At 40.3% G+C, this 24,575-nt stretch overlaps 1 protein-coding gene across 1 annotated transcript in view; it reads right to left on the bottom strand.

Annotated features, from left to right (window-relative positions):
• The window catches only part of LY75 (lymphocyte antigen 75), a 43,888-nt gene extending 30,924 nt beyond the window's left edge, over positions 1 to 12,964 (bottom strand). The window contains exons 1-12 of the mRNA XM_066553783.1: positions 12,866 to 12,964; positions 10,326 to 10,700; positions 9,282 to 9,455; positions 8,864 to 9,028; positions 8,180 to 8,290; positions 6,389 to 6,529; positions 4,655 to 4,843; positions 3,831 to 3,988; positions 2,893 to 3,003; positions 1,579 to 1,667; positions 1,090 to 1,262; positions 717 to 913 (exon numbers count right to left, since the gene is read on the bottom strand). Of these exons, the coding sequence (XP_066409880.1) occupies positions 717 to 913; positions 1,090 to 1,262; positions 1,579 to 1,667; positions 2,893 to 3,003; positions 3,831 to 3,988; positions 4,655 to 4,843; positions 6,389 to 6,529; positions 8,180 to 8,290; positions 8,864 to 9,028; positions 9,282 to 9,455; positions 10,326 to 10,700; positions 12,866 to 12,953 (1,971 nt within the window). The 5' untranslated portion in view covers positions 12,954 to 12,964. The remainder of the gene's footprint in view (positions 1 to 716; positions 914 to 1,089; positions 1,263 to 1,578; positions 1,668 to 2,892; positions 3,004 to 3,830; positions 3,989 to 4,654; positions 4,844 to 6,388; positions 6,530 to 8,179; positions 8,291 to 8,863; positions 9,029 to 9,281; positions 9,456 to 10,325; positions 10,701 to 12,865) is intronic.
• Positions 12,965 to 24,575: the final 11,611 nt, after the last annotated feature.

Raw genomic sequence — 24,575 nt, 5'->3', positions numbered from 1 at the left:
ATCAGCTATGGGACAGCTATGCTGCACAGCAGCACAGACCTATCCCTTCAGAGTGCTTCCCCACACCCTTGTTATTCAAGCTGGGTTTCCCCACTTTGCTATAAGAGCTGTTTACAAGAAACAGTTCATTGCAGACACTGAGTCAAAAAATAATGAATCCAATGAACAGCCTCAGTTTTAACTTGATTTAATTTTTAATAGAAGGGAAAAACCCCTGCATTTCTAAATAAAATTTTATTTAAGCCATTCCAGCTAAACAGCACAGCTGCTTGCTTCCAATGGTCATCTCAAAACAGTAAAATACAGCTGAGGCTGAATGTTTCTATATATTCGTATTCAAAATAGAGAAAATCCTACCTCTCCTATCTATACTCTTGGAGTACAGAAAGGAAAAGGGCAAGGGAAGGTGATGCACAGTGCTTTCCTTCCCTAACCAGGTGTCTGTGCATGCCTGAGGGCAGCAGTACAGGGCCAGTGCTGTGGCCCCAGTCAGCTGCCCACAGAAGAGGCACAATGCACCTTCCAGGAATGGCAGAGGATGATGCAGGGCAGTATCTAATCTACAGGCAGCCAATCTGAATCAACACCAATTCCCTCTCCTGGTGAGAGCACCTTGAAAATACCCTCAAGAACTGCTATGCCCACAAAATGTCTGATCACTCACTTCCTCCAAGACAGTAATCAGCAATTAACAGCAAACAGGAATAACATTTTACCTTGTAGCAGGCAAGGCCGGATCCATTATGCCACCCGGGGGGACAGGGATCAGTTGGCTTTGGGAGCACTTCTGGCTCCTTGGGCTTCCCAATATATTTTTTGCAGACAGAAAATGCTTTAGTGGTTTTACAATCCTTAGTTTCCCACTTTCCAAGAGAATTTCCACTGGACATGGCCACACATCCTCCTGAAAACTCTAAAATTAGAGCCACCAAAACCACATTTAAAACCATTGGCTGGTTTCCAAAAAAAACCTGACATAATTGTGAATTACTACTTTATTGCATGCTTGGAGTTCTGTAACACGCTACTCCAGTGCTTGCTCAATAGAAAAGGACAGTATTTTTAGGTGTTTTTAGTTTTCAAATTTACCTGGTTGCATGGAATTCCAGTTAGTGTATGCCACAGCTTCAGGTGTTTCCCCATTCACTGTACCCCAGGAATATATTCCTGACTGGCTGATATCTTGCAAACCAGTCCAGAAGTATTTTTCTTCAACTTTTGTGTGCTTTCTAATTAGACTGTTAATAAATTCTTGTTCAAATCTGAAAATTCACAGATTAATCAGAGTCAATATTTTAAAGATAACAAACTACTGAGAAAACTTAAAAATCAGTTCAAGCAGTCATCCAGGAAGTCCCATATTCAACATGGGGTCAGCAGGCTGGGAATTCTCATACTTCCAGAAAGGTTTCACATTGTAGTTTTACCATTGTTACACATTTCTAGTTCTTGGCAAAAGCAATTCTCTCTCTACATTTTCTTTATAAACCATTAGTTATCATAAAACAGTTTTAATCTCTGATTTTATCTCCAGGATTGTGATGTTAAATTTGCTCATAAATTACAAATGTGCTTTACCTGTTCATCACTGTAAGATTGCACTGGGCTCCAAATGAAACTTCCATTTTATCAATCTTGTAACAGTAGTTTCCATGTCTCTCCCATCCCTGGTTAGAGAACAAAACCCACATTTATACAAAACAACCTAATTTAGGCATTACCTACAGAAGAAAATAAATCATTGCCAACAGTGGCTGGTGCCCACAAGCTGGCACAGCATATACAAGAAAGAAATGCACTGTGTCGCACACAAGGTCCACTATCATCAACTCTCAGATTCACAGTTATAAAAAATAATGCAGCCACAGGAATAAAATACACCACTGTTTTAGCTTGCCTGGGCAGAGTCTTCTGACCACTATTGCATTTACAGAGAAACACAAGGGCAACAGCCCAGTCCTATTCAAAACAATAGGAGTTTTCATGCTGTTCCACCAACGCCAGGATTCAAACACAAGAATACTAGGAAGGCATACACCAGTGTCTCTTTACTTCTGAGAAAAATACTTGATACTGAAAATGTGTGAACTTACAAAATTTCTCTATTGTTCAAACATTTCTCCCCATATTTACACTGAAATTTCAAGAACCATTAATGTGTTAACTCTTTTCTAGCCTAGCAATGCCACTGGTGTCTGAGTAGCACAGAAAGCTGTAACTCTACGTGCTGGAAGTCTCTGAAAAGACAGAGTAAAAAGGTCATGTAGAAAGAAAGATAAGGGGTAAATATCTTTCCTGTTGCAAGCAATATGCCACACAAAACTGAACCAAGTAACTCTGAAATAGCTAGCAATACCATCCCAAGCTAGCTCAAAAGACAAGAGCTTTATTTAAGCAATAAGATGTTGTACTGTAAAAAAACAAACAAAAAAAACCCAAAAAAGCCCCCACCTTAATTCAAGTCATAGAACAAAAATGAGAGCCAGTGAAGTGCAAGAAACATAATCCCAGTTAACAATCTCTGCATATCTTTACGTTGCAACGTGCTTATTCTAAATTTTAAAACATAACTTGAGCAAAAACAACAGAACAAGTGGTGTTATCAATAATATTTCTAATAAAATCAAATTCTTTTAAATAAATAAATAAAACACAACCTTTCCTGGGTCCAAACTCATAATACTTTCATCAATAAACAAACTGATAATACATCCTGAGCCTGCTTGGAAGAATGTGAAATTTGGTTTATGCTATATAAATGTCCTTTTTCAAATAAAATGTTTTACAGACTTTACTGAACAGACAAGAAAGAAATTGAAGTAGAGGAAGTAAGTGTTTTCAAGCAAGTTTCAGAGCTAAATGACAATAAAAGAAATAGAAGCTTCCTATTACCTCTTCCAATGAACAACTTTTATCTGATTTTGTTTCATTCAAAATCTCTCCATTTTTCTTGCAAACATATTTCAATTTTTCTTCACAGGATTTGACCCTCCACTGTCCCAGCTGTAAGAATGAAAGGAAAAAGAAATGTTTTAAATTCTAACCATCTTTGAATGTCTGTGTTTGCAGGGGCTGTTTCCATTGCGAGAAAGCCAAAATGCCTCCAGTAGAGATATTGGGTGGGATGCCCTGGATTATATGCACAGGTACATGTTTGGAAGGGAGAGAGAAAGCTGACACACATGCAGATGGGAGGATTCTGGATCACACCCAGAAAGGAAAGAAAAGGTCAGGGTGGTGCAAACTCTCTTAGATCAGCAAGGGAATAGGTGCAGGAGGTGTGCTCAGTGTAATGTGGAAGTAGCTCAGAGACAGCTCAGAGGAGCTGAGCACAAACTCCAGTGCCAGGCTGCTGACACAGCAGGCAAATGCATGCTCCACTTTTCTAATGAATCTGCAGGATGGGATACAGCCTGCTTCCCACTCTTAGTGACCTCCTTCCTTCACCAACAACCCTTTTTAGAACATTCCATCCTCAGACTGGGTGACCCAAACTGGTCTGGGAGATGACTGAACACAGATATCTCCTCCTTCCCACCTTTCTGCCAGAGACATGCACAAATACAGTAACCCAAAATACAGTCTGGCCAACAATGCGTTAGTCTCAGAGCTAGGAGTCATTTCTTCCATTCTTTGCAGAATACAGCTACAAAGTTCCAGCTAAATAATTCTAAGAAATTTGCTTGTAGAAAAATGAATTTTAAAGATTATTCCAGAAATAAGATCAGCTAGCTGCTTTATCCCCTCCTTGACTTTAACACACACCAATGTTCCCTCTACTACGATGAAAAAATACCAACTAAAAAACAAACTCAACAGTGTATTCCTACCTTGCCTGAATATGACACGCAGTTAGGAGTGCTGTTAAAGGGAACTCTTGGTTCATTCTGATCCCAGTAGGTAAAAACCACAGGCGAGTGATCTGACCACTTGAACAAGGTTGGCACATCGTCATTCTTGAGACCCAACCAAATTTCCTCTTCAACATCTGTAATTTAAAATTAGGACAACATTTCTGTTTCAATATAATATTCAAACTAACAGGAAAGCAATGTGTTATTAGCAAAATTAAATTTTTTACCATACTGTGCAGCAGTATAGTGATACTATTACAGTGAGAAGAGACCATATGTTTGTTGTCTTGTTTCTTAACTTATAGTCACATGACCATGAGTAAGCTTAACAGAGAAGGAACAAACAGGGAAAAAAACCCAACCACAAACAAACAGAAATAAGGAACACACAAGAAAGCAAAAAACCAAAATACCCTCAACCAAATTTAGAGTGTATGCAAAGACATAACATCAAACACTATCAGTACTATTTATTAGTGCAGTGACTCAGCAGTCAAAATATTGACCCAACTATCTACTACTCTCTTTGAATGAGCAAATTAACCACAAAGTATTACAAAACTAGAAGTAGGTTAGCTCAGTAAATAAATAAATAATTAGACTGAACCAGAACAAGTCCTAACACAGGGGGCCTGGATCTGCACAGCAACATTCAACAGTAGCCTGGGTACAAGCTCAGCTTTAACACCCACTCTTAAAAGATAGAGATTATGACAAGTGTATGCTAGAACGTGGAAAGCAGTTTGTAATTTATGGTGCGCAGCACTTGGTGCTTGACCCTTACAACTACCCCAACTCACCATTATGGAGCTTTGTAACAACCAGTTCAACATCTGCTAATGAGTGAATGCTGATGAGGTTACTCTTATTTGCTTTGCACAACTCATCTGCTGAACTCCAAGGTGCCTGGTTGTTTATCAGCAAGTAGCAAAAGCCATCATGGGGGAGCCAGCCCGGATCACAGCGAGTATCCAAGTGTCTCCAAAACTCTAATAATGAAGAGAAATTGAATTAGAGGCTTTTGTTTTACATTGCCTAGTGCAAAGGGTTAGCTTTAAAGTCAGCAGCACCTTGAAAATAGCCAGAAGGCAGCAATCAGAATGTGTTCATATCCCTCCGTTCATGAAAGAAAGGGTCACAGCTTAGCCAAACAAATAGACTTCAATACAGCATTAGGAGAACTCATAATATTTTGGGGCCATGAAGAAGACTGAAGGAGAAAGAAGTTAGTGGGAGTGGAAGCAAAAGGCAGGAGTGCATTACATTAAGCTAGTCTTAGTGTAAGTGAAAGGTTCAAAAGTAATTGTAAGCAAGATTTCAAAAGCAACTGAATACAAATCAAGTTGATTCATTGCAGGAAAGAAACACACAACTCAACAAATGCCTAGATTTAAATATTTTTTTTCTTCTCAAGATATTCAAGAATTCTAACTAGTTTTTGGATGCTGAAAAGGTATATACTAATAGCCTTTCTGGTTCAAAACACACTATAAAATACTCCAGCCACAGGAATTTTGTTTTTTAATAAATAAAACACTATATACACACTGGTAATAACTCTACATACCCCACTGAGGAACCAGAGAACAGACAAGAATTGTTAACTGACAACTAGCTTTCAGAGTGTCACTGCAAAATTTGAACCAGCTCAGTTAAATTGAAACTGATTACTGTCTCTTCTTCAAATGTACACACCTCTTCAGGGGAAGCTGGAGACAACATGCCTTAGCCAGAGATACTCCACACCCCTTCTCCTCTAGACCTCCCTGTCATTCAAGGACAATTACTTTTTACTAAAAGTTTTTGCAGGAGAGCCCTGGGAACTGGGTAAGGCCAAAGCATGCATAGAAGAACAGGTCATGGCCATGGGAAGGGTTGGACATTCAGGTGTAGATAAATGGCCAAAAGCATGGAAGCAGTTACATGTCACTGTAAACACTGAAGGCCTCTGTCTGTGTGTGTAGGTCGAGATAAAGGAATTATTATCTTGTAAGAGCTGTTATGGTCCAGTAAAGATTACACACTGAGCAAACTACCAACTCCTGCACTCTGATTTTCAGTGCTTGGCCTGGTTTCAGAGGACAGTAAGGTTACCTGACTGCTTCTACTTGAATTTAACAGAGTTTGATCCAAGACCCAGGTAAGTCCCACTTCATGTCAATACACACCAAGAGCAAGAGAAATGGGCTTAAAGCAAAGGTGGAAAGGTTTGGGATGCAACTGCCAGTTCCAGACTTTCAGTAATACATGAAAGAAGGCACAAGCCATGGAGGAAAATGTGATGAAAAGGGCAGGACTGCTGCAAAATGCTTTATGTGTGAATGAGAAAGCTGCAAAAAATGAAAACTGTTTGTGATGCATCATCTTGACACTGAAGAAACAGAGTTTGCTTCTGCTCTGCTAAAAAACCAAAGCTGTTGTGAAAATGTTTTGGCAGAGATGCCTGAAAAGGCTTGGGAGGGAAGAGAATGATTCCATAAGTGAACATTATACTTGCATTAACATACAAAACTCAAAAATGCAAACTGTCCTACCTGGAATGCTTGAAACTTCATTGAGTGACTTCTTGCAAGCATATGGAAGCTGAGCCCCACAGTGGTAACTCTGCCACTGCCCTGAAGCAGCATTCATCACCACACAACTCAGCCCATCCAGTGGGGATGAACTCTGCACATCTATAGACAGGAACAAATGAAAACGTAACAGCACAAGTGATCACACAGTAAGGCAGTGACTGCTTCTTTTCACTACTGGTGTTCAATACAGGAATAAGACTCTGGAGAGCATGGCACCTTGTATTTGAAGAACATAATTTGCATCAACTGAGGGCAGCTGTCCTAGCCCAGGTCCCACAGGATGTTTTCTCTTAGAGAGAAAGTTTCAGAATCAAGGAATCTTGACTTCTTTTCCAATGTTTAATCATAGAACCAGGAGGAATGTTCTATTTACAATACAAGAAACCCTTGGCTGAGCACTTTCCCAGACTAGAAATATCTCAGGGGAGAGCCGTTTTCGCAGCCCTCAGTTTCCTTTGGCAGTCCCATTCCACACTCACTCCAAACACAGTTCTGCACTTTCTCTCAATGCTAACCATAACCTTTACCATAACAGAAACCTTAGACAAGGCCCCAGATTTGAAACAGCACAGAGAATAACTCCTTTTTGCAGTCTTCAGCTTCCCTTGGAGCCCCTTTCCAATGGAACTTTTTGACTTTTTCTTTGAGCCTCAATGCTGTGACCTACACAGAGCACCTCAGCTCCCCCTGTACTGGGTTAGTTCAGGCTCACACTAAAAAGGCTCAGGGTAAATCTCAGTTCTCCATGAAAGAGAACAGAGAGACAGGGTCTTTTCAGAGGGGAAAAGGGAAAGGAAAAAGTAAGGGGCTCAACTTGCAGGTATCAAAATTCCTGTAAGGCACCAGTAAATACTTTCACAAGAGGAGTAGACATGAATATGTCTGCCATGACTGCAGACTAAATTATGCCACTGTATCTCAGGATAGTCTGGCCTCTAGCTCTGCATTACAGTCCCACAGAGTGGTCACAGCTCCAGAAGAAGGTGCAGTCCATAGTACAAGCAGTAAAGTTCTTAACCTTCCCAAAAGACAGAGTACATTTGGAAAATCCCACAGAAATTTCTTAGCCAAGTTATCAAAGAAGTAACAGAAACCACTTCTCAATTTTTCACAGAATTCCAGTTTCAGCACTGTTCTAGAAACTAAAGGAAAAAAGAGAATTCCACCTAAAAAAAGCTCAAATTCAGCTTGAATGACAGAACAACATTAGCTTCAATATTCCTGACTATGACTCTGGGATTCTCATATACACATTAATTCATAAAATATTTGTGAGAACATTACAAATTAATCCTGGAAATTCCAAATAGTCTCTCACTAATCTTATCAGCACCTCTGGAGTAATTAAAAAAGGTTTTTCAAGGATTTTATACTTCTTTCATCTTCACCTTGAAATTTAGGCAACCTTGAAGTTCAAAAACCCAAGTTAAGCTTCTAAATAACATCAGCCCTTGCATGAACAAAAACAATCAGAATATCTGAGGGAAATCAGTGTCATTCTGTCAGTGGGAGGAGAAATTTAGCAGCTAGGAAAGCTGTAGATACTTTACTAAAATGGACTTCAAAAATACTATTTAAGTTTTACCTTTTTAGAGATTTATTAACCTAATCAGCTGTAAATATAAAATGAGAACAGAAATATTTGCTGGCTAGGAGGAAAAGATGCTTCTGAAAGTGGAATGAGAAGGAAAAAAAAGTAATACTAGTTACTGTTGAGAATATTGTCAATACCATCAGAAATATCAGTACCTGGATGCCAGTTGAGAAAATTCAAAGGCTTGTGATCTGACCACTGCCAACCACCAGAAACATCCAGTTGATTTAAGCCAATCCAGAAGATCTCAGCAATGTCATCCTTGCCTAGAGATATTTTTTAAAAGAAAACAATTACTATAAAATGCTCATCCTTTATTGGTCTTCTTTAAATTGAAAATGCATTCTGAAATGGCATGCATTTCAGGAAAGAAAGATTGCTAATATAATTGGGCATGCAAACTTTCTTGAACTGAGGAGGAATTAACCCACACAAGCCTTCCCTCCCAGTGTCATCAGGTGTTTCTCCTTTGGTTTCATAGTCCCAAAGGCACCTGGGTAATTTTTCCACGTCAAACTGAACATCAGGGAGGACAATTTCATAGCAAGAGAGTAACATGTTGCTAAAACAACAACTGCCACTCTGGCCTGTATTTAATATTTTAGGGATATTCCTCATTAACAAGATGAACAACATCTAGCTGCTATAAGGAAATCATACAAACAAATTTAAATAACTCCCTAAAATGAGATTAGTACCTTAGTTTTGCCACACAAATGAAAGCCAAAATATTTGAAGTACAATCAACTTTTAATCCCAGAGATTTAGGACAGAAACTAAAGTGCTGCCTCCACGTTATAAAGATTTCCCAGTATTCATATGTGAATAATTACACCTACCTTGTATGTAACTTAATTCAGATGCATTTTGGATGCTAAGTAAATCTCCTCCTTGCCTTTGACATGAAATATAAGCTTCCTTCCAAGAAAGAGCAGACTGTGTATTAAACTGGTAGCAATTTTCAGACCCTGGATCATGTTCCCAGCTATCATGACAACCATCCTCTGTTTAAAAGAAGCAGAAGGTACTTGTAACTACAACTATACAGAAACATTGTGAAAGTTTCAAAAGAAAAGGTTTTGAATATAATATGTAGAATCTATTGGTTTTTATATTGGTCATCACTAATACTTGCAGTTTAAGCCAATGCTGCAACAGAAAAGCTTTGACACAGCTTAACAGCCACACGAAGGTGGAGCTGTACATCAGAGAAGTGACAAAATGCTTTTAGGATGTCTATTTAGAAACCCAACATGCCTGGCTGTAAGCAGATTCCCCATTTTCCATCTCGGGAATAATCTCCAGAAGTGGCGCACCATTTCCCGCCCGTGTGAGTTTCATCCTGAATGCAGTCATGATGCCAAACCTTGTTGTACAGAAAGGGGAACTCACAGGGTCTACCATAAGAGTTGCCATCTTTGGTATAGACCTCTGCAGAAAAAAAAAAAAAAAAGTAAAAAAAAAAAAGTAAATACATTCCCCTTCCTAGACATGGAAAGTACAGCAAATCAGTGTTACTTCTTGTACAGACACAGTTAACTTAATGCATGCAAATCACACTTGTGGTCTTAAAATACCATATCTTCTTGTTACAGATAATATATAGCAATGCCAGAACTGAAAAACTAAAAACATTGAGAAATCTTTTTCTGTACATTTTCTTCTGAGAAACAGCAGAAACTTGTCTCCCCCATCCTGGTAAGATAGAGATAATTCATTGTCCTATTGAAAGCCAGGTGTTTTTCAGAGTCCTACAGAACGAAGACTTTTAACAATTAACACGTACAGGAGAGGGAAAAGGCAAAGCACATTTTCACCACTTCTTCCAGGAAGCATGAGATTTCAGACAAGACTGGCTGCCATGGCAAGTGCACACACTACCATACCAAAGCTCACAGGCCAGAAGGCTGTCAGCTGGCAGCATGCTCTGAATTTGACTGTGTAGCCTACCAGCAAAGAAAACATCCTCATACCCTGCTAACAGGAAAATTCCCATCATGGTGAGGAGGGCAGTGTCAGTTCCGATAGAAGGTGGTTGGTATTTCATAATTAAATAGGTTTGCACTGAAACATGGGGAAGGGGGGATTTAAACCTGCTAAGAAAGCCACTCAGTACCAAAATTTCTGCAGTTGCGCTTTTATTTTTTATTAAAAACCTTTGCAGTTTCTCTCTACAGCACAACATTCTATTGTTTTACTGATCAATCTTTTCACATAACTAATTTTAAGAACTTATTGGCTCAGACATACTCAAAAAGCCCTTAACAAATAAAAAAATCTTCAAAGTGCAAAGTTACTTACCGTGGTAGGGATACCGACATATATCACTGGAGGAACTGTTGCTTTTCCACTGGTCTGTCGCATTTATGCTTGCAGTCACATAGTTATTCATGATAGTTACTTTGTACTGAGAGGCACCAATGATGCAAGCATCAGCACATCGCCACCACAGCATCAATTCTGAGTTACAATCCACCATTTTCAGGCGAGACACTGATTTGGTGAATATATCAAGTCCCAGGCACTGCTTGGACCCCAGGTGAAAGAGGCGATTCTGGGATACCCATTTCCATAAAGCTTCACTCGTGTCCCTGCAGTCATCTATGACTATCAGCGAGTTTTTAACCTGTATGCACTTGTTCTGCTTGTCATGGCGAATGGTAAAAACATCATTGCCTGTGTAAGAACAAACATATGGCTATGATTCAGTATCATTTTCACAGGAAGCTCATTTTTAAAAGGGTAATCACATTCTGAGCAATGCCTTCAGAGAAGTACCACAACTGCTGTTCGTATGTAAAACCCCCTCTTTTGCAGAAGCCACATTCAGTGAATTTTCCTGCTCTTTAGTGAGTCTTAACTTCTTTGGAAAAAGACCTCTTTCCAAGTCTTTATAAAATGAGGAGAGACAAATGAGACTTCTAAGTCCAATTCTAGTAATAAGAATTCTTCCTCTATATTTAACATATACTGATTGCATCAGCCCCTGATTAATTTGCAAGCTTACTGGGTAAAGAATCTTGTCTTCATGCCTATCTGCAAACACAGTAACACACACAACAGACACCATAAAATATAATTAATAATAATATTAACTTACTAAGCACTTTTTTCCTAAACTGTATATCCTATATGATACACAACATGAGAGGTTTGAACCAGTTTGTGGGTGCAGCTGCAGTACCACTAAGTTAACTAGCATTGCTTTGAGGAGAAAGTTTTAGGATGAATATCCCACCAAAGACAGCACACAACAGATTAGGAGTATAATTTAAAAAATTATATAGGGACCCTAGTTTCGTTTTCAGTTGTGATGAGTTTCATTTTATGTTCTGGCATAGTTTGTGATTAAAGAGAAAAATTCAAGTTGATAAAGCACAGTATACCATTTAAAAAGCATATGGATCACCCTACTAAGAAAAGCTAACACCTCTGTCAGTATAAGAACACTTCTTACAAGCAGCAGTAGGTTTAAGCAGACCATGAAAAAATGCCCTAAAACTATTTCTATGCCACAATAAAGATGGCTCCACAGTACAGAACTTTCACTAATCAGGCTGAAATGGACCATGGCTGTACCAGACCCAGAGGGCTATTATTCTGCTGCTTAAATAAGGAATCTGCTGAGTAGTATTTTGTATTTTATAGTAATGCACTGTCAATCACATTCCTACAGCGTTTTTCTGTTATGACTTACTAAAAGGTTTGGTTGAACAGGAAGGAAAATATTCAGTGATGTTAATGCAGTGAATTTTACCACTACTTCCCAGTATACCCATGAATTTTCCACTGTGTAAGTGCCAAACAGTATTTAAATAGTACCTAGCTGATCACACTGTAAAGAAGAATCTGTAAGTCACCCACCTACTAAAGTGATTTTTTTTTAAGGAGCACACCAACACCAACTGTCCCTTTCAGCCTATTAACTAAGACATTTCAACAACCAAACCTGCTTCCGTGGTATCCTTTAACCCTGCGCTTTATCTGCTTTTGCTTTTTATTCTTCCCTCATGTCTTTCTCACTCTTTTTTATTTCTTGTAACAACTTTTTAGCCTCTTCTCACATCTTCTTTCACTTCTTCCTCCTCAACTCTCATGCAAATGCCAAGTGGAAAATCACTTTTTAAAATTTCCCTGGAAAAACCGCTGATACTGTCTCACCAAATCTCTCTGGCAGCAATGTATTAATAATTACTCCAGTTCAATGCTCTGGCCATGAAATTTTAGTGACATCTTCAGCTACCAACCTGAGCCTGTTACTATCATAGGTTACAAAAAAATATGTGAGGTGCAACTTAGCGAAGAGCTCAGCTTGTTTCCCAGAAGCTCTGACTAGGCTAGCGGCTGTGCCTTACAAGAATTTGCTCAACGTGAAACTTTTCCACCTGCTTCCTGCTGGGAAAGGCGAGCTCCCTTTTCTGTCTCGCTGCGCACACAGCGGCGGATAACAGCGACGGCGGAGCGCGCTGCCGGGAACTGCCGGGGCTCGGGCACCCGCTGGCCCCGAGCTGTCAGGCCAAAGGCCGCGGCCCGGCCCCGCGGGCACCGGGAACGTGGCAGCCGCGGCCGCCGGCGGCTTTCGCGACGCCCCAGGCCAAGCGCACGGTCCGAGAGGGAGGTCCGGGACTTTTTCCTGCCTTCTTCGCTTCTCCTTCTAAGTTTCCCAGGTTGTTTCCACGCAGTCGGACTTTGCCGCGGAGCGCAGCGCCCGAAGGAGCCGCCGGGGCGGAAGGCCCGTCACGCCGCCCCCTGACCCGCCCAGGCGCCCGTCGGGGCGCTCCAGGACCCTCCGCTCCCGCAGCGCACCCGCCTCCCGCTCGGCCCGGCGGCGCCCGGCTTACCTGCGGGGTGGCGGTGGGCCGCGCAGCACAGCAGCAGCCAGGCGAGGGCGAGGCCGCAGGCGCGCACACAGCGCCCGGCGCCCGCCATCGTGCCCCGCGGCGCGCAGGCTGCGCGGGGCTGCCGGGCTCGCCGTGCCCCAGCGCCGCGCCACCGGCGCCGCCCATTGGCCGCCCCCCGCGCGTCACTTGTTGCCAGGAGGAAAGCGGCCCCCAGGGTTGGGGCGAGGCGGGGCCGGCCCGGCCCGAGCGGGGCTGTGGAGCCGCGAGCGACGACGTGAGAGGGAAGGTGAAGGGAAAAGGCGGAGAGGAAGAGAAAAAAGAGGGAAAGTAAACGGGGAAAAATTAAAGGAATTAAAAAAAAAATAAAAAAGGTGGAAAACCCGAAGAAAGACTGGAAAAGCAGATCGAATTGTCGCATGGTCAGAAAAGTTAAAACCAAAAAAAACCCCCAAAAAACTTAGAAGCTCAGCTGGGGGAAAAGGGAAACGCGTAACTGCTAAACTGCTAGAAGTGAAGAAAAGGCAAAAGGTGAATAGAATAATCTAAAATTAACAAACACATAGAAGTAAAATATTTCAAATGGTACAAATAATGCACATCACGCTGCCATCCTCGATCCCCCCTGGCCGCGGGGCCAGGAGCTGCGACAGGAGCTGCGGAATGGCAATTGGCCTTGCCGGGGATGGGCGAGGAGGGGAGGGCGCTGCGCATCAGTGCCGAGTAACTGTTGCTGAAAAAATTTTGCAACAGAAACCAAAAGTAACTTGCGTTACACAACTAACCTGTACATGGCGAGAACCACGTGGCCAGAAGGAGGAAAAGAGAAAAAGGGCAAAACTGACAGAAACGATGTGAAATGAAATCAAGTTTATAGCTACATGCTGTCTGATTCAATGCTTACCTGGACAGGCTGTATACCTCAAGCTCCAGCTGCTTAAAAAAACGATTTGCAAAGTCACAAGAAATAAACTTTTTTTCTAGGAAAATCCATTTTGATTAGACTTGGAAGAACCATTGTTCATGGAAAGAAATACTTAATTTACATAAAGATGGGAAATGCAATGTGCAGTCTGTTTTATATGCTTCCAGGCTGCCCATCATGTAGGAATGTGTACTCCTGGGGACACAGGATTTGAAGATATGCCCGGCTGGGAATTGAGTGGAAACGCAGTGAACAAAAACAGACACCTGCAAGTTAACAAATGTTCTCTCCTGCTGGAAACTGCGCATAGCTGCCAAGGCAGGAGCTATTTGAAAAATCAGAAGTCAGATCCAGGAAGAGAGGAGTCTGTAGACGTAGCAAAATCGAATCTGTGTTACCAGAAATAATTCATTTTCAGGAAGAGCAAAGCTTTAAAGTCTCCACACAGAGAATGGGAAGCAGAAATTCCCCTCTGGTGACCCTGATGCAAAAGCAAGCTATTGAAACTAAAAATTAAATATGTGGTGGGATGGCGTGGCTCTTTTTAAATAAAACAAGAAGCAGGTGTGAACCCTGAGTCCCCATCAATCTTTCCAAATGTGTGTTATTATTAATGCACTGACTGTCCCAGTTTGGGAATGGTTAGTAGCAGAGTTTCACTTTGAAACTCATAGCATGCAGTGCATATTTACTGAAAACATACCAGCAATTCTGAAATTACCAGCATCCAACTTACTACAATTATATCAGCAATATGTGTATTAATAGAGGGGAGTTCTCTAAGGTATCTTAACATATGTAACATATGCTTTCAGATACTTCTGATTTCAGCTCCTTTTTTGTTTATTGGTTTATAAAATATTATCTTTGATAGTACAGACTCAAACTCTGATCCTGGCTCAAAAATTAAAGAATGCCCAAGAATAGGAAAAATTGCAGTTTGCATTGGTGCCTCTTAGTTTCGGTTTGGGGTTCATGTACATATCCTGTACTTAAATTCTGTTTTTACATTAATTTAAGAGGAGATACAAAATATACAGTCCTGGTGACCCCACCAACCAACCAAAATTTTTGAAAGAACATGCAGGAAAAAATGAGATTTGTTGTATGTCATGTGATAACCTATGGAACTCTAATACAGTTTTCTCTTGTTGAAAAAGTGGGTTTGTATTAAAGCTTATCAGAGTTGTAACCCTACTTTTTATAGGATTTATCCTTTATTAATGAGGCTTCTGCATTTAATGTGAGCTGCACATTATCACTCAGCATAATCAGTGAGCAGTTTCTGTATTGCAATTCACAAGCATTATATATCCCCATGAATACCTACAGCTCACTTCAAAGCAGAGCTAATGGCTGAGCAAATTTCAACCATGCCTGTAGAGATAACCAAATAGAGAATTTCAGATACAGGAGGGCCCAACCACAGAGCTCCCAGTAATGCACAGCAGCCTTTTGCTTCCAAGAAGACTACTTTGCCTTTCTGAACAAAAAGCCTTTCAAGGTGCCAACATCATGACTAAGAGCCTTGTATTTCTAGCAGGAGTCTTTGTTGCTTATCAAAGGATAATTTTTTGCCCTTATGCCCATATGTTTTTAACAATAGCAACGCCTGTAGAAAGTGTCAACACCTATCTATCCATAAATCTCCACCCCATCTCTGCTCTGCTCACCACATGAAACAGATACTTTGCATGAGCAACCTTCCTCCTTTTCCATTCGACACGTTGCAATCCAGTTTTTCTGGCTAAGTTGGGTTCATCCACATGTGCCAGTGAGCACAAAGGGAATGGTGGAGAAGGATTTGCTGCCTACAGCATCTCAAGAGAATAGAAAGAGGATTTGGAGATGGTAACTTCTGCTTTTCTCTGCTTCCTCCAGCAATGACTTTGAGACTGGGACATCTGAACAGGGATCACTAGTTATTTACCGCCTTTTTAACCTTGCAACATGGGTGCTTACAATACCTAAGTCCTTACAGGAGAAAACAAAAAAAACCCAAAACAGACAAACAAACAAAAACTCAAACAAAACCAAAAACAAACTAAAAAAAAAAAAACAAACCCCAAAAAAGAAATAAACCAGACCAAACCCAACAGTCACATGAAGGCTTACAAGAGTTACAGGAGCAGTTATTTCCTGAGGGAGAGGACTCTCCAAAAAAGTGGTGGTACCCACAAAGCAGCCAGCACACAAAGATTTCAGTGCTACCTAGACTCTGCTGCCAAGTTTAATATTAGAACATGGCTCTGGTTTGAGTAAAGTCCCTACTAATAATATAAAATATCAGCCCTGGACATGTTTAAAGATAGTTTAATGGAGAAGAAATTTGGACAATTGCAACTTTTACCATAAATGCAGCTAAAAGTCAAATGATTCTTTTTTGACAGATACACAAGTTTAGTTTGATGGAGTTGATCCCATGCATGGCTATGAAAAAAGTCACTAAAAAGCAACTGATTTGGATAAAGAGAGACTGTAACCAGAGTGGTCTTTAAGCAGTAACTTAAGCTTTGCATTAACTCCAGCTGGATGGTCTTTTCTTCATGGACACTTACTTTGTTTGCTGCCTTGTTTTTTTAAATGGATATTGAGGACTTAATTATTTTTAAACATCAAAGAATGTTTTGCTTTCAGCAAAAAGGGAACACAAAGGAAGATGGCTTTTCTCTGCTTGTTGCTCTAAATTTCCTGTTTCCAGTTGCAGTGGCCTAACATTTCAGCTCATTATGAAACTGTCATATTGCACAGTAAACTTAAGATGAATCAAATGCTCTTTCAGCTGAGTTTGTGTGTATTTCTTACATCTCTTCTACAATCTCTGTATGCATCTTTGGCATGAGTTCCAAAGTTTTGAGGCTTTTGTTGTGCTTGAAGGGTTTATTATTGCTAGGGACCCTAACATCTCATTCTCTTTAGGTGTCACCATTCATAATAAATACCTAGATGTTATTATAGCATTTTAGAGACTGTTCTGTTTCTTCTACTGCATGTGGTAGATAACTTTCAGAAATAATAAAGGAATTACAGACCTTTTTTCTAATATCAACCTCCTTTTTCACTCAAATGTGACAATGGTAACTTCTGTAGTGCTGCCTTCAGCTCTGCCCCAATGCATATTCGAATCTTCATATGCAGGCCCACTGAAATACTAGAAATAGGTTTGGGAAGTAAGACAAGGAAAGAAATGTGGACACATCCACATTGCATGTTTGTTGAGAGCAAGGAATGTCTTTCTCTTGGTATTGGTTTAGCTTTGACTCCTGTTAGGATCTCTGTGTGCTTCTGGAACAACGACAAAATAATATAAGCAGTACTTTAACATTGAAACAACTGCTTGAAATTGTAAAGTGGTAAATGATACTCTTCTGTCACACTTTAAAAAAGGGTCTCTGACATCTGTACTGTGCATTTTCAACAGAAAGTGTGTCTTGGTTTAGTAGGTCTACTGGCAGAGTTTGTATGCTCAATCTCCTCAAAAGTGGTTCTCTCTTGTCACTGTGTCAGTATGGGGTTATTACTTAAATTAGGATTGTGGGAACTGGCAAATAAGATGATATTTTGTACCACGTTATATTTGTTACAGAAAGCATAATTTGAAGGATTTAAAGAAAATCAGTTATCATTTGGAAAATGTTTTTTGAAGCAAATAAAAATTAATTCAGGTAGAAGAGCTTTTAATTTTAAATTTGAAGGGTTTTGGTGGGGGCTGTTTTTGGTTTTGATTTTTGTTTGGTTGTTTTTTGTTTGGTTTGGTTTTATTCTTTAAACATGTAAAGCAGAACAATTACCTAAAAGTGCTGGGAAAGAGCCTGTAGTTTTGGGTCTCATGTTTTGGAAGCAGAATTCATTCCTGACTAATAGCAATCTCTAAAATGCCCCCACTGCCTTATGTTTGACCAGGAAGGAGCAAACTTTCAACAAGTAGATGAGAGAATGGTTTAAAGTTCAAAATTCCAGATTGATCTGAGCTTGGGAGTACTTCTGAGATAAAAAGGGTCTGTACAGAAACAGTGAACTCACTGAGGGCTAAGCTGCTGGTGTTTAAAGGTTGTGATTGATTAAGATATAAACTGAGTAGCAGCAGCAGTGGAGAACACACAGTTCAATATGCCATAAGTAAAAGTTTGGAAATTGTGCCTTTCTGAGTGCAGAAGAGGCCACAGAGCAAAAAGAAAAAAAACAAATAAAAAATAAGAAAACAAATAAAATAAAAAATAATAAAACAAATAAAATACCTTTCAAATGGGAAATGAAGGAGGAAACAAACATCAGAACAACATATACCTCTGTAATAATTATAAAACATCTAATGAATAAGTGGAGGGAAATCAAATGTCTGGTCTTAGACAAAGGCAATGGCATGCTACACACATGCAGGACATTTTAGCACCAGAATATAAAATATACAAAAATGGTAGGAGTCACCTCTGCTGGTAATGGGATATTGAAATTATATTTATATAATCATATTTTTATAATTATATTTATATAATTATATCTATAATTATATATTTATATACATATAATTTATTAATGTGATCTTGTAAGCAGATCAAGTAAACAAAACAGGAACCTGGCAGGTGGCACAGAATGCCAAAGCACCAAAATGTCACCTTTAAGCATATGTAGTCCTGAGTCCCTCACTTGCCTGCCTGACCAGAAGGACAGAGAGAGCATGCTGAGAATGATCAGATGGGCAAAGAGGGTGGGAAATGTAACCAGCACTGTACTTCATGTAACCTCCATGCTGTCTGGACACTGCAGCCTTGTTATGTAACTCAGGCTACATCAGACTCCATCAATATTGCTTCACAGAGCAGTGGGACAGGGAAGCCACAGAACAGATGCAGCCCCGCATTTGTCCTCATTTATGTGCAAGATCTTGACCTACATCTTCAGCTCATGGTTCCTACTCCTGTGTTCACATTCAGAATTCCCAGAGGCTTGACAAAGGCCAAGCATTCACAGCAGTTGCACCCAGTTTCAAAAGGGAGAGAGACATAGCAGTGAGAAAGCTTGTGAAGAGGAAACAAAAGGCAGCTGCAGGAACAGCAAATTCTTACCAGTGGAGCTGAACCCCCTGAAGGATGCACAGCACAGCATCAGTGTGTGCCATCTACTAAAGTCTTGAGAACTGGCAAAAGGAAGTGGGCACAATAACTTCACCACTGGGTAGATTATTATTAGAAATCAGAAGTTTATATCTTCTCCAAATGCTAAACCACAGAAAGGATCACAAACCAAGGATCACATGTTAATGAAAAGCACAGTGAAAGAACAATAAAAAACTGTGAGCAGCAACTCACAAAACAAATCCAGACTAATGTTTAATCTTGCCTTAGGTACATCAGGACCAAGAAATCCACTGGATTCTGACAAATCAAAGGACAATTGCAGGGCAAAAAAAGAAGAGAAGCTAAATTATCCAGAGAAGCTAAATTATCTATTTGCATATGTTCACTGGAATAAGCTGATGACCCCCATACTTGAACTCTTCTTTTTGAGAGTCAGCACACACTTGTCCTGAAAGTGTGCTAACTGGGAAAAGCTACAAACCAAACTAGGCAAAGTAATAAATCTGCAGATATCTGAGTTTTTTAAGGCAGTGTTGAGCACTGAGTGAGAGCCTACAAATGGACCTACTTTTCTCTTCACACTTGCCATGTGCCTGTGGTCTGGAGAGTGGCAGTATGACACTTGACATCAATCTCTATAAAGAAGATTCCAGAGGGTAAATGAGGTGACACGATGGAAACACTGGCAAGCCTCACATCAGTAGTAGGCAAAGCAGTAGAAACTGCAATCCAGAATAAAATTCATGTGCACCTGGATAAATATGATCTATTTGGGCAGTGCCAATGCATCTTCTCTAAATGTAGTATTTACCATCTAGGCCTCTAGACAGCTTTTTGATGAGGTCTGCAAGCATGCAGATAAGAGTGACCTGGTTGATATGGTCCACCAGTTATTTCTTTATCTGGATGAAAGCTCCTGCTGGGTGAACAAATCAGCAAGTCCTCCTCACAAGAACTTGCTTTTTGCATTTTTCTGTTGATTTAAGGGGCCTTTGTTGTAAGGAAATTATTTGTACCTTAGTCATTATTTCTGTGAGACTGAAATAGCTTTTGTTATTACCCACAGCTGGGACTTGAACAAGAACTACCTGTCTGTGACTCAACACTCACACAACCTGAGATAAAGTTAGTGGGTGGACAGTGCATATAAATGAGCTTATAAGACTTCTGTCTGTGCTTGATACCATGGGTGAATCAGGGAGAGACTGTGAGGGCACTGCTATCGGGCTGTCATCACTGCACAAGTACTGCTGGTGAGCTGGTTTCATGTGCTTGACAGAGAACGCGCGAGGGAGAATGAGAGAGATGAAGATAGTACAGAGCAGCACAGATCCCTCATGACTCACATCTGCAGTGCTCTGCCAGACTAACCAGTAATGAGCCTCTAGGCAAAACTCCAGAGTAGATTTTAAGTTGGACAGACTTCAGGATTTGGTCACTTCAGAGATCACCTCTGTGTGTGACATATTTCTATTGTAGAGATGATTAGTTGTGTCCAAGCTGAACCTGCTCCTGGCTTTGAAAAAGCAAAGCCCACTCTCTTTCCTTTCCTGAGGTTGTCAAGGAGTAATGCTGCTCTTTATGGCAGCTTCTGGAACACATACTTTATAAAGCTGCATGAGTAACTCTAGTTATATTTCTAAATGTCAAAAAGAGAAAAATGAAAAGTATAATAACACTGTATATTCAGCAAAATCCCTAAACAGTACTATTATCACTCTTTGATTTGTATATGTCTTAATTCTCAATATACCCAAATTACAAAAAACCAACAAAACCAAACCGAACAAAAACTAAACAAGAGTTCGTAGTAATGAAGTGTGTGTAGATTTCTGATTAGTGATCTATTTAATTGATGTTTACCTAAATAGTCCTGTTACTTTAATGAAAGCATCTACATTTCTTGTTCTTTTTTGGAAGCAATAATATGCCCATAGTACTAAACCATCTATTTTTATATACATTCTATTAAGCAGTGGCACTTCATTCTATGAAGTCCATAAGTTTCTAAAGATTTGTTTTTATTTCAAAGTGAAACAGTTTGGCCATGCAGAATGGCCATGCAAAGTGGGCTGGATCTATCATAGGCAGTATTTAAATGACCCAGCAGGAACCTGTGGCCCACAATTTAAGTCCCATCAGCATGCAAAACTTTGGAAGCATCAGAAACCTCTTTATAAACAGTGAACCTGATAGAAATACTCAGATGCTATTAAAATTAATTAAAGTACCTAAGTCAGAGAATCACAAGATCTGAAGAGATCAGTTAGTGCACCTTCTTGCTTAAAGCAGAGTCAACTAGAGCAGAGTGCCCTGGGTTGGTTCCACTTGCATTTTGAATATCTCTATGGATGAAGATTCCACAATGTCTCTGAACATCTCTCTGATGGTCACAATAGTAAAAAAAACCACCTTTTTTCTTTTATTAAAAAAATATCCTCTGAATCACTTTGTGCCTATTGCCTCTTGTTCCTTCACTGAATGCAATTGAGAAGAGTCTCGCTTCATCTTTACTCTCTCTAACTTTAGATCTTTAGATACATTGATAATATCTCCCTGAGGCTTCTCTCCTCCAGTTCTCAGCCACTCCTCACATGACAAACACTCCAGTCCCATAATCATCTTTGTGGCTCTTTGCTGGATTCAGTCCAGTGAAACCATATTTTTCCTACATTGGGAAATCCAGATATGGATATCTAGCACTCCAGATCTGTCTTAATGCCAAGTAGGGGGAAACTATCACCTGCCTCAACCTACTGGCAATACTCCTGATGCAGCCCAGGATACTTTTGGCCAGCTGTGCCAGGAGGACACAGCACACTGCTGGCACGTATTCAAGCTGGTGTTCGCCAGGGCTCCCAGATACTTTGCTGTAAAGCTACTTCCCAGCCAGCTGGCCTTCAGCCCCTTGTAATATGTGTGGGGACACTACTCAACAGGTGCAGGATTTGCCATTTTCCTTTGTTAAACTCCATGAGACTCCTCTCAACTGATCCATTCAGCTTGCCAAGATCCCTCTGAATGGCAGCATAACCATCTGGTGTACCAGCCACTCCTCCCAGTCTTCAAGTCAAACTTGCTGAGGGTGCACTTGTTCTGTCATCCAGGATCATTAATGAGGGTGTTCAACAGTATTGGCCCCAGTATTGACCTCAAGAGTACATCATTAGTGACTGGCCTCCAGCTGGATTTTGCACCACTGATTATAATCTCTTGAGCCTGGCGTTGGAGCCTGTTTTCAATCTATCTACTTCACTATCTACTTATCTAGTCAGCAGTTGGTTAATGAGGATACAGCCAGTGATGAAAGCCTTTCTGGAGTTAAGACGATTAATGTCCTCTGCTCTCTCCTTGTCCACCAAGCTAGTCATTTAATCACAGAAGGCTCTCAGGCTTATCAGGCACAATTCCCCCTTTCATATATCCATACTGATGATTCCCAACCATCTCCATGTCCTTAATATATTATGAAATAGTTTCCAGAATGATTTGCTCCCACACCTCTCTGGGTATTGAGACAAGGCTGACTGGCCTGTAGTTCTCCACATCCTCCCTCTTCTCCTTGAAGCAAGATATGGCATCTGCATTTAATTTCTAGTCCTCCTCTGATCACTGTGACCTTTCAAAGATATGTGACACTGGCCTTGCAATGACATCTGTCAGCTCCCTCAGTGCTTGTGGATGAAGCCCACTGGGTCACACAGACTTGTCTGTGTCCAGTTTGTTTAAATGTTATGATGTACTCTACTGAGGGTAAGCCTGCATTGCTCCAGATGCTCCCACTGGTCTCAGGGCCTGGGATTTTTGAAAACAAATCCTACAGACTGGTGAAGAAGGCATTGAATATCTCTGACTTGTCTGCATCCTACGTTACCACAACCCCACTCACTCAGCAGCAGGCTCACATTTTCTCTAGTCTCCCTTTTTCTGCCAATACATTCACAGAAATCTGGACAGTGCAGAGCTATTCAGCTCCTCACTGTTCTCTAAACTGTCAATGAACTGGTGCCCTAGGAAAGTTCCCAAACAGTGAAAGAGAAAATGCTGTTGTCCCCTTTTTAATCATACACAACAGTTTGAGCATATTTGCTATTAAAAACTCAAATGCAATCCCTTTTTTAGAATCTGAATCCACATTGATTCAGATTAATTCAATAATTACCAAGTTAAAGTAAGGGCTCAGTGTCTCCTTTTGGAGCTGATGCACTTCATTCAAAGCACTGAGATATTTACTAGAGTACAAACTGAAATTTATGTACCCCTATTCTGTTTCCCCATGAAAAAGTACTGCTACTAGTGGAGCACAGTCTCACTCATGTTCTTATAGTGAACTGTTGAATATTTGCTTATTGGTATAAAGTCCAGCATCTGGACTATGCTCCCTTCACAGACCCAGCCCTTGAGTTGACAAGCTGAAGTCTTCAGAGAGATAGAGTGCTAAAAGTATATTGATTTTAACTCAAGCACAAATCTGGAATGCAATTGAGATCCTACCTTAAAAATAGGATGAACCAAACACTAACTTCAGAAGTCAATCCTTATGGCAAGAATAACCATATTTGTTAAACCTAGTATATATCTTTAACCTTTACTCCCTCACACTTTTATAACCACGAGCCCTGCCCGACAGGATGTGACAGCGATGGCAAATTAGAAACGAGCAAAAGGGAAGCCAAGAGTCTTGACTTTAAAAGCAAAGGTTAGTGGAGATTCCAAGTCCAAGTATGTTTTATTATTCTAACAAAACAAGGTCCAACACAAGTGTTGGACATGAAAACAAAGCCTGAGCAAACACAAATAGTGCTAGAGATCACTTTGCCTTCAATTAGTTTATTTTTATAAACAGTACCATGGATTTTGACAGATTGCTAATGCTGTAACATAACACCATAGGAATACTAATAAAAAAGTACAGGATGATAGTCTCAAATTTTTAACCCAACACATGCCTGAAAATAGACTTAATTTTTCCATTTCTTTACACTACCATTTTAGCCCCTACCTGTTACTGCTATTAGTCTGAATTTAGAACTAAAGTTACTTCAAGTTTAGTTTGGAAAAAAACCCTTTGAAAATTAAATTTCACCAAAAAATTTCTAACAAAATATGTATCTGTCTGGCCTTGGAAGCAGCCTGCAAACACTGATGGAATGAGGCACTTCACACTGTTGCAAGGGGGTTTCCCTTTAGTAACAGGATGTTGATTTTGCAGCTTGCATGCAATTGTGTACTTAGCAACCTTTCTCAAAAGAACATTGCCAAAGAATAAGTTTTTTTCTCTATTTTATATGTGGAGAACTCAAAGCAAAAACCAGGTGAGTTGGCCAAAATGACACAGTGATAGTGAAGCCAGGAAACAAAGCCTGGACCTGCTCTCCAGCTCCCTGTGTTGGGCAAATTCTTTTGTCTGTACCTGCCAACAAACAGCACAGTCTTCCTTTCACTTAGCCCAGTTTTTCTATGAAACAGAGAAGTAAAATCTGGTTTATTCATGGACTCAATCACTAACCTCTCATGTCATTTGGCTACTTACTAGTATTGTACCTATCCAAGCAAAGAAACAGCAGAGAGTGCCCAAACACCCTGAATATTCCACCTGTTGGGTTTGTTTGCTTAGCTGGAGGCCTGTTCTTACTCTCCCATAGGCAGGATGAAAGCAGCAGGACCCACAACTGAAGGCATCTCATACAACTGAGATTCAGTCAGGGCT

The sequence above is a fragment of the Molothrus aeneus genome, chromosome 7 (assembly GCF_037042795.1).
Source record: "Molothrus aeneus isolate 106 chromosome 7, BPBGC_Maene_1.0, whole genome shotgun sequence".
Lineage (NCBI taxonomy): Eukaryota > Metazoa > Chordata > Aves > Passeriformes > Icteridae > Molothrus > Molothrus aeneus.
This window is presented reverse-complemented; position numbering and strand designations above follow the sequence as displayed.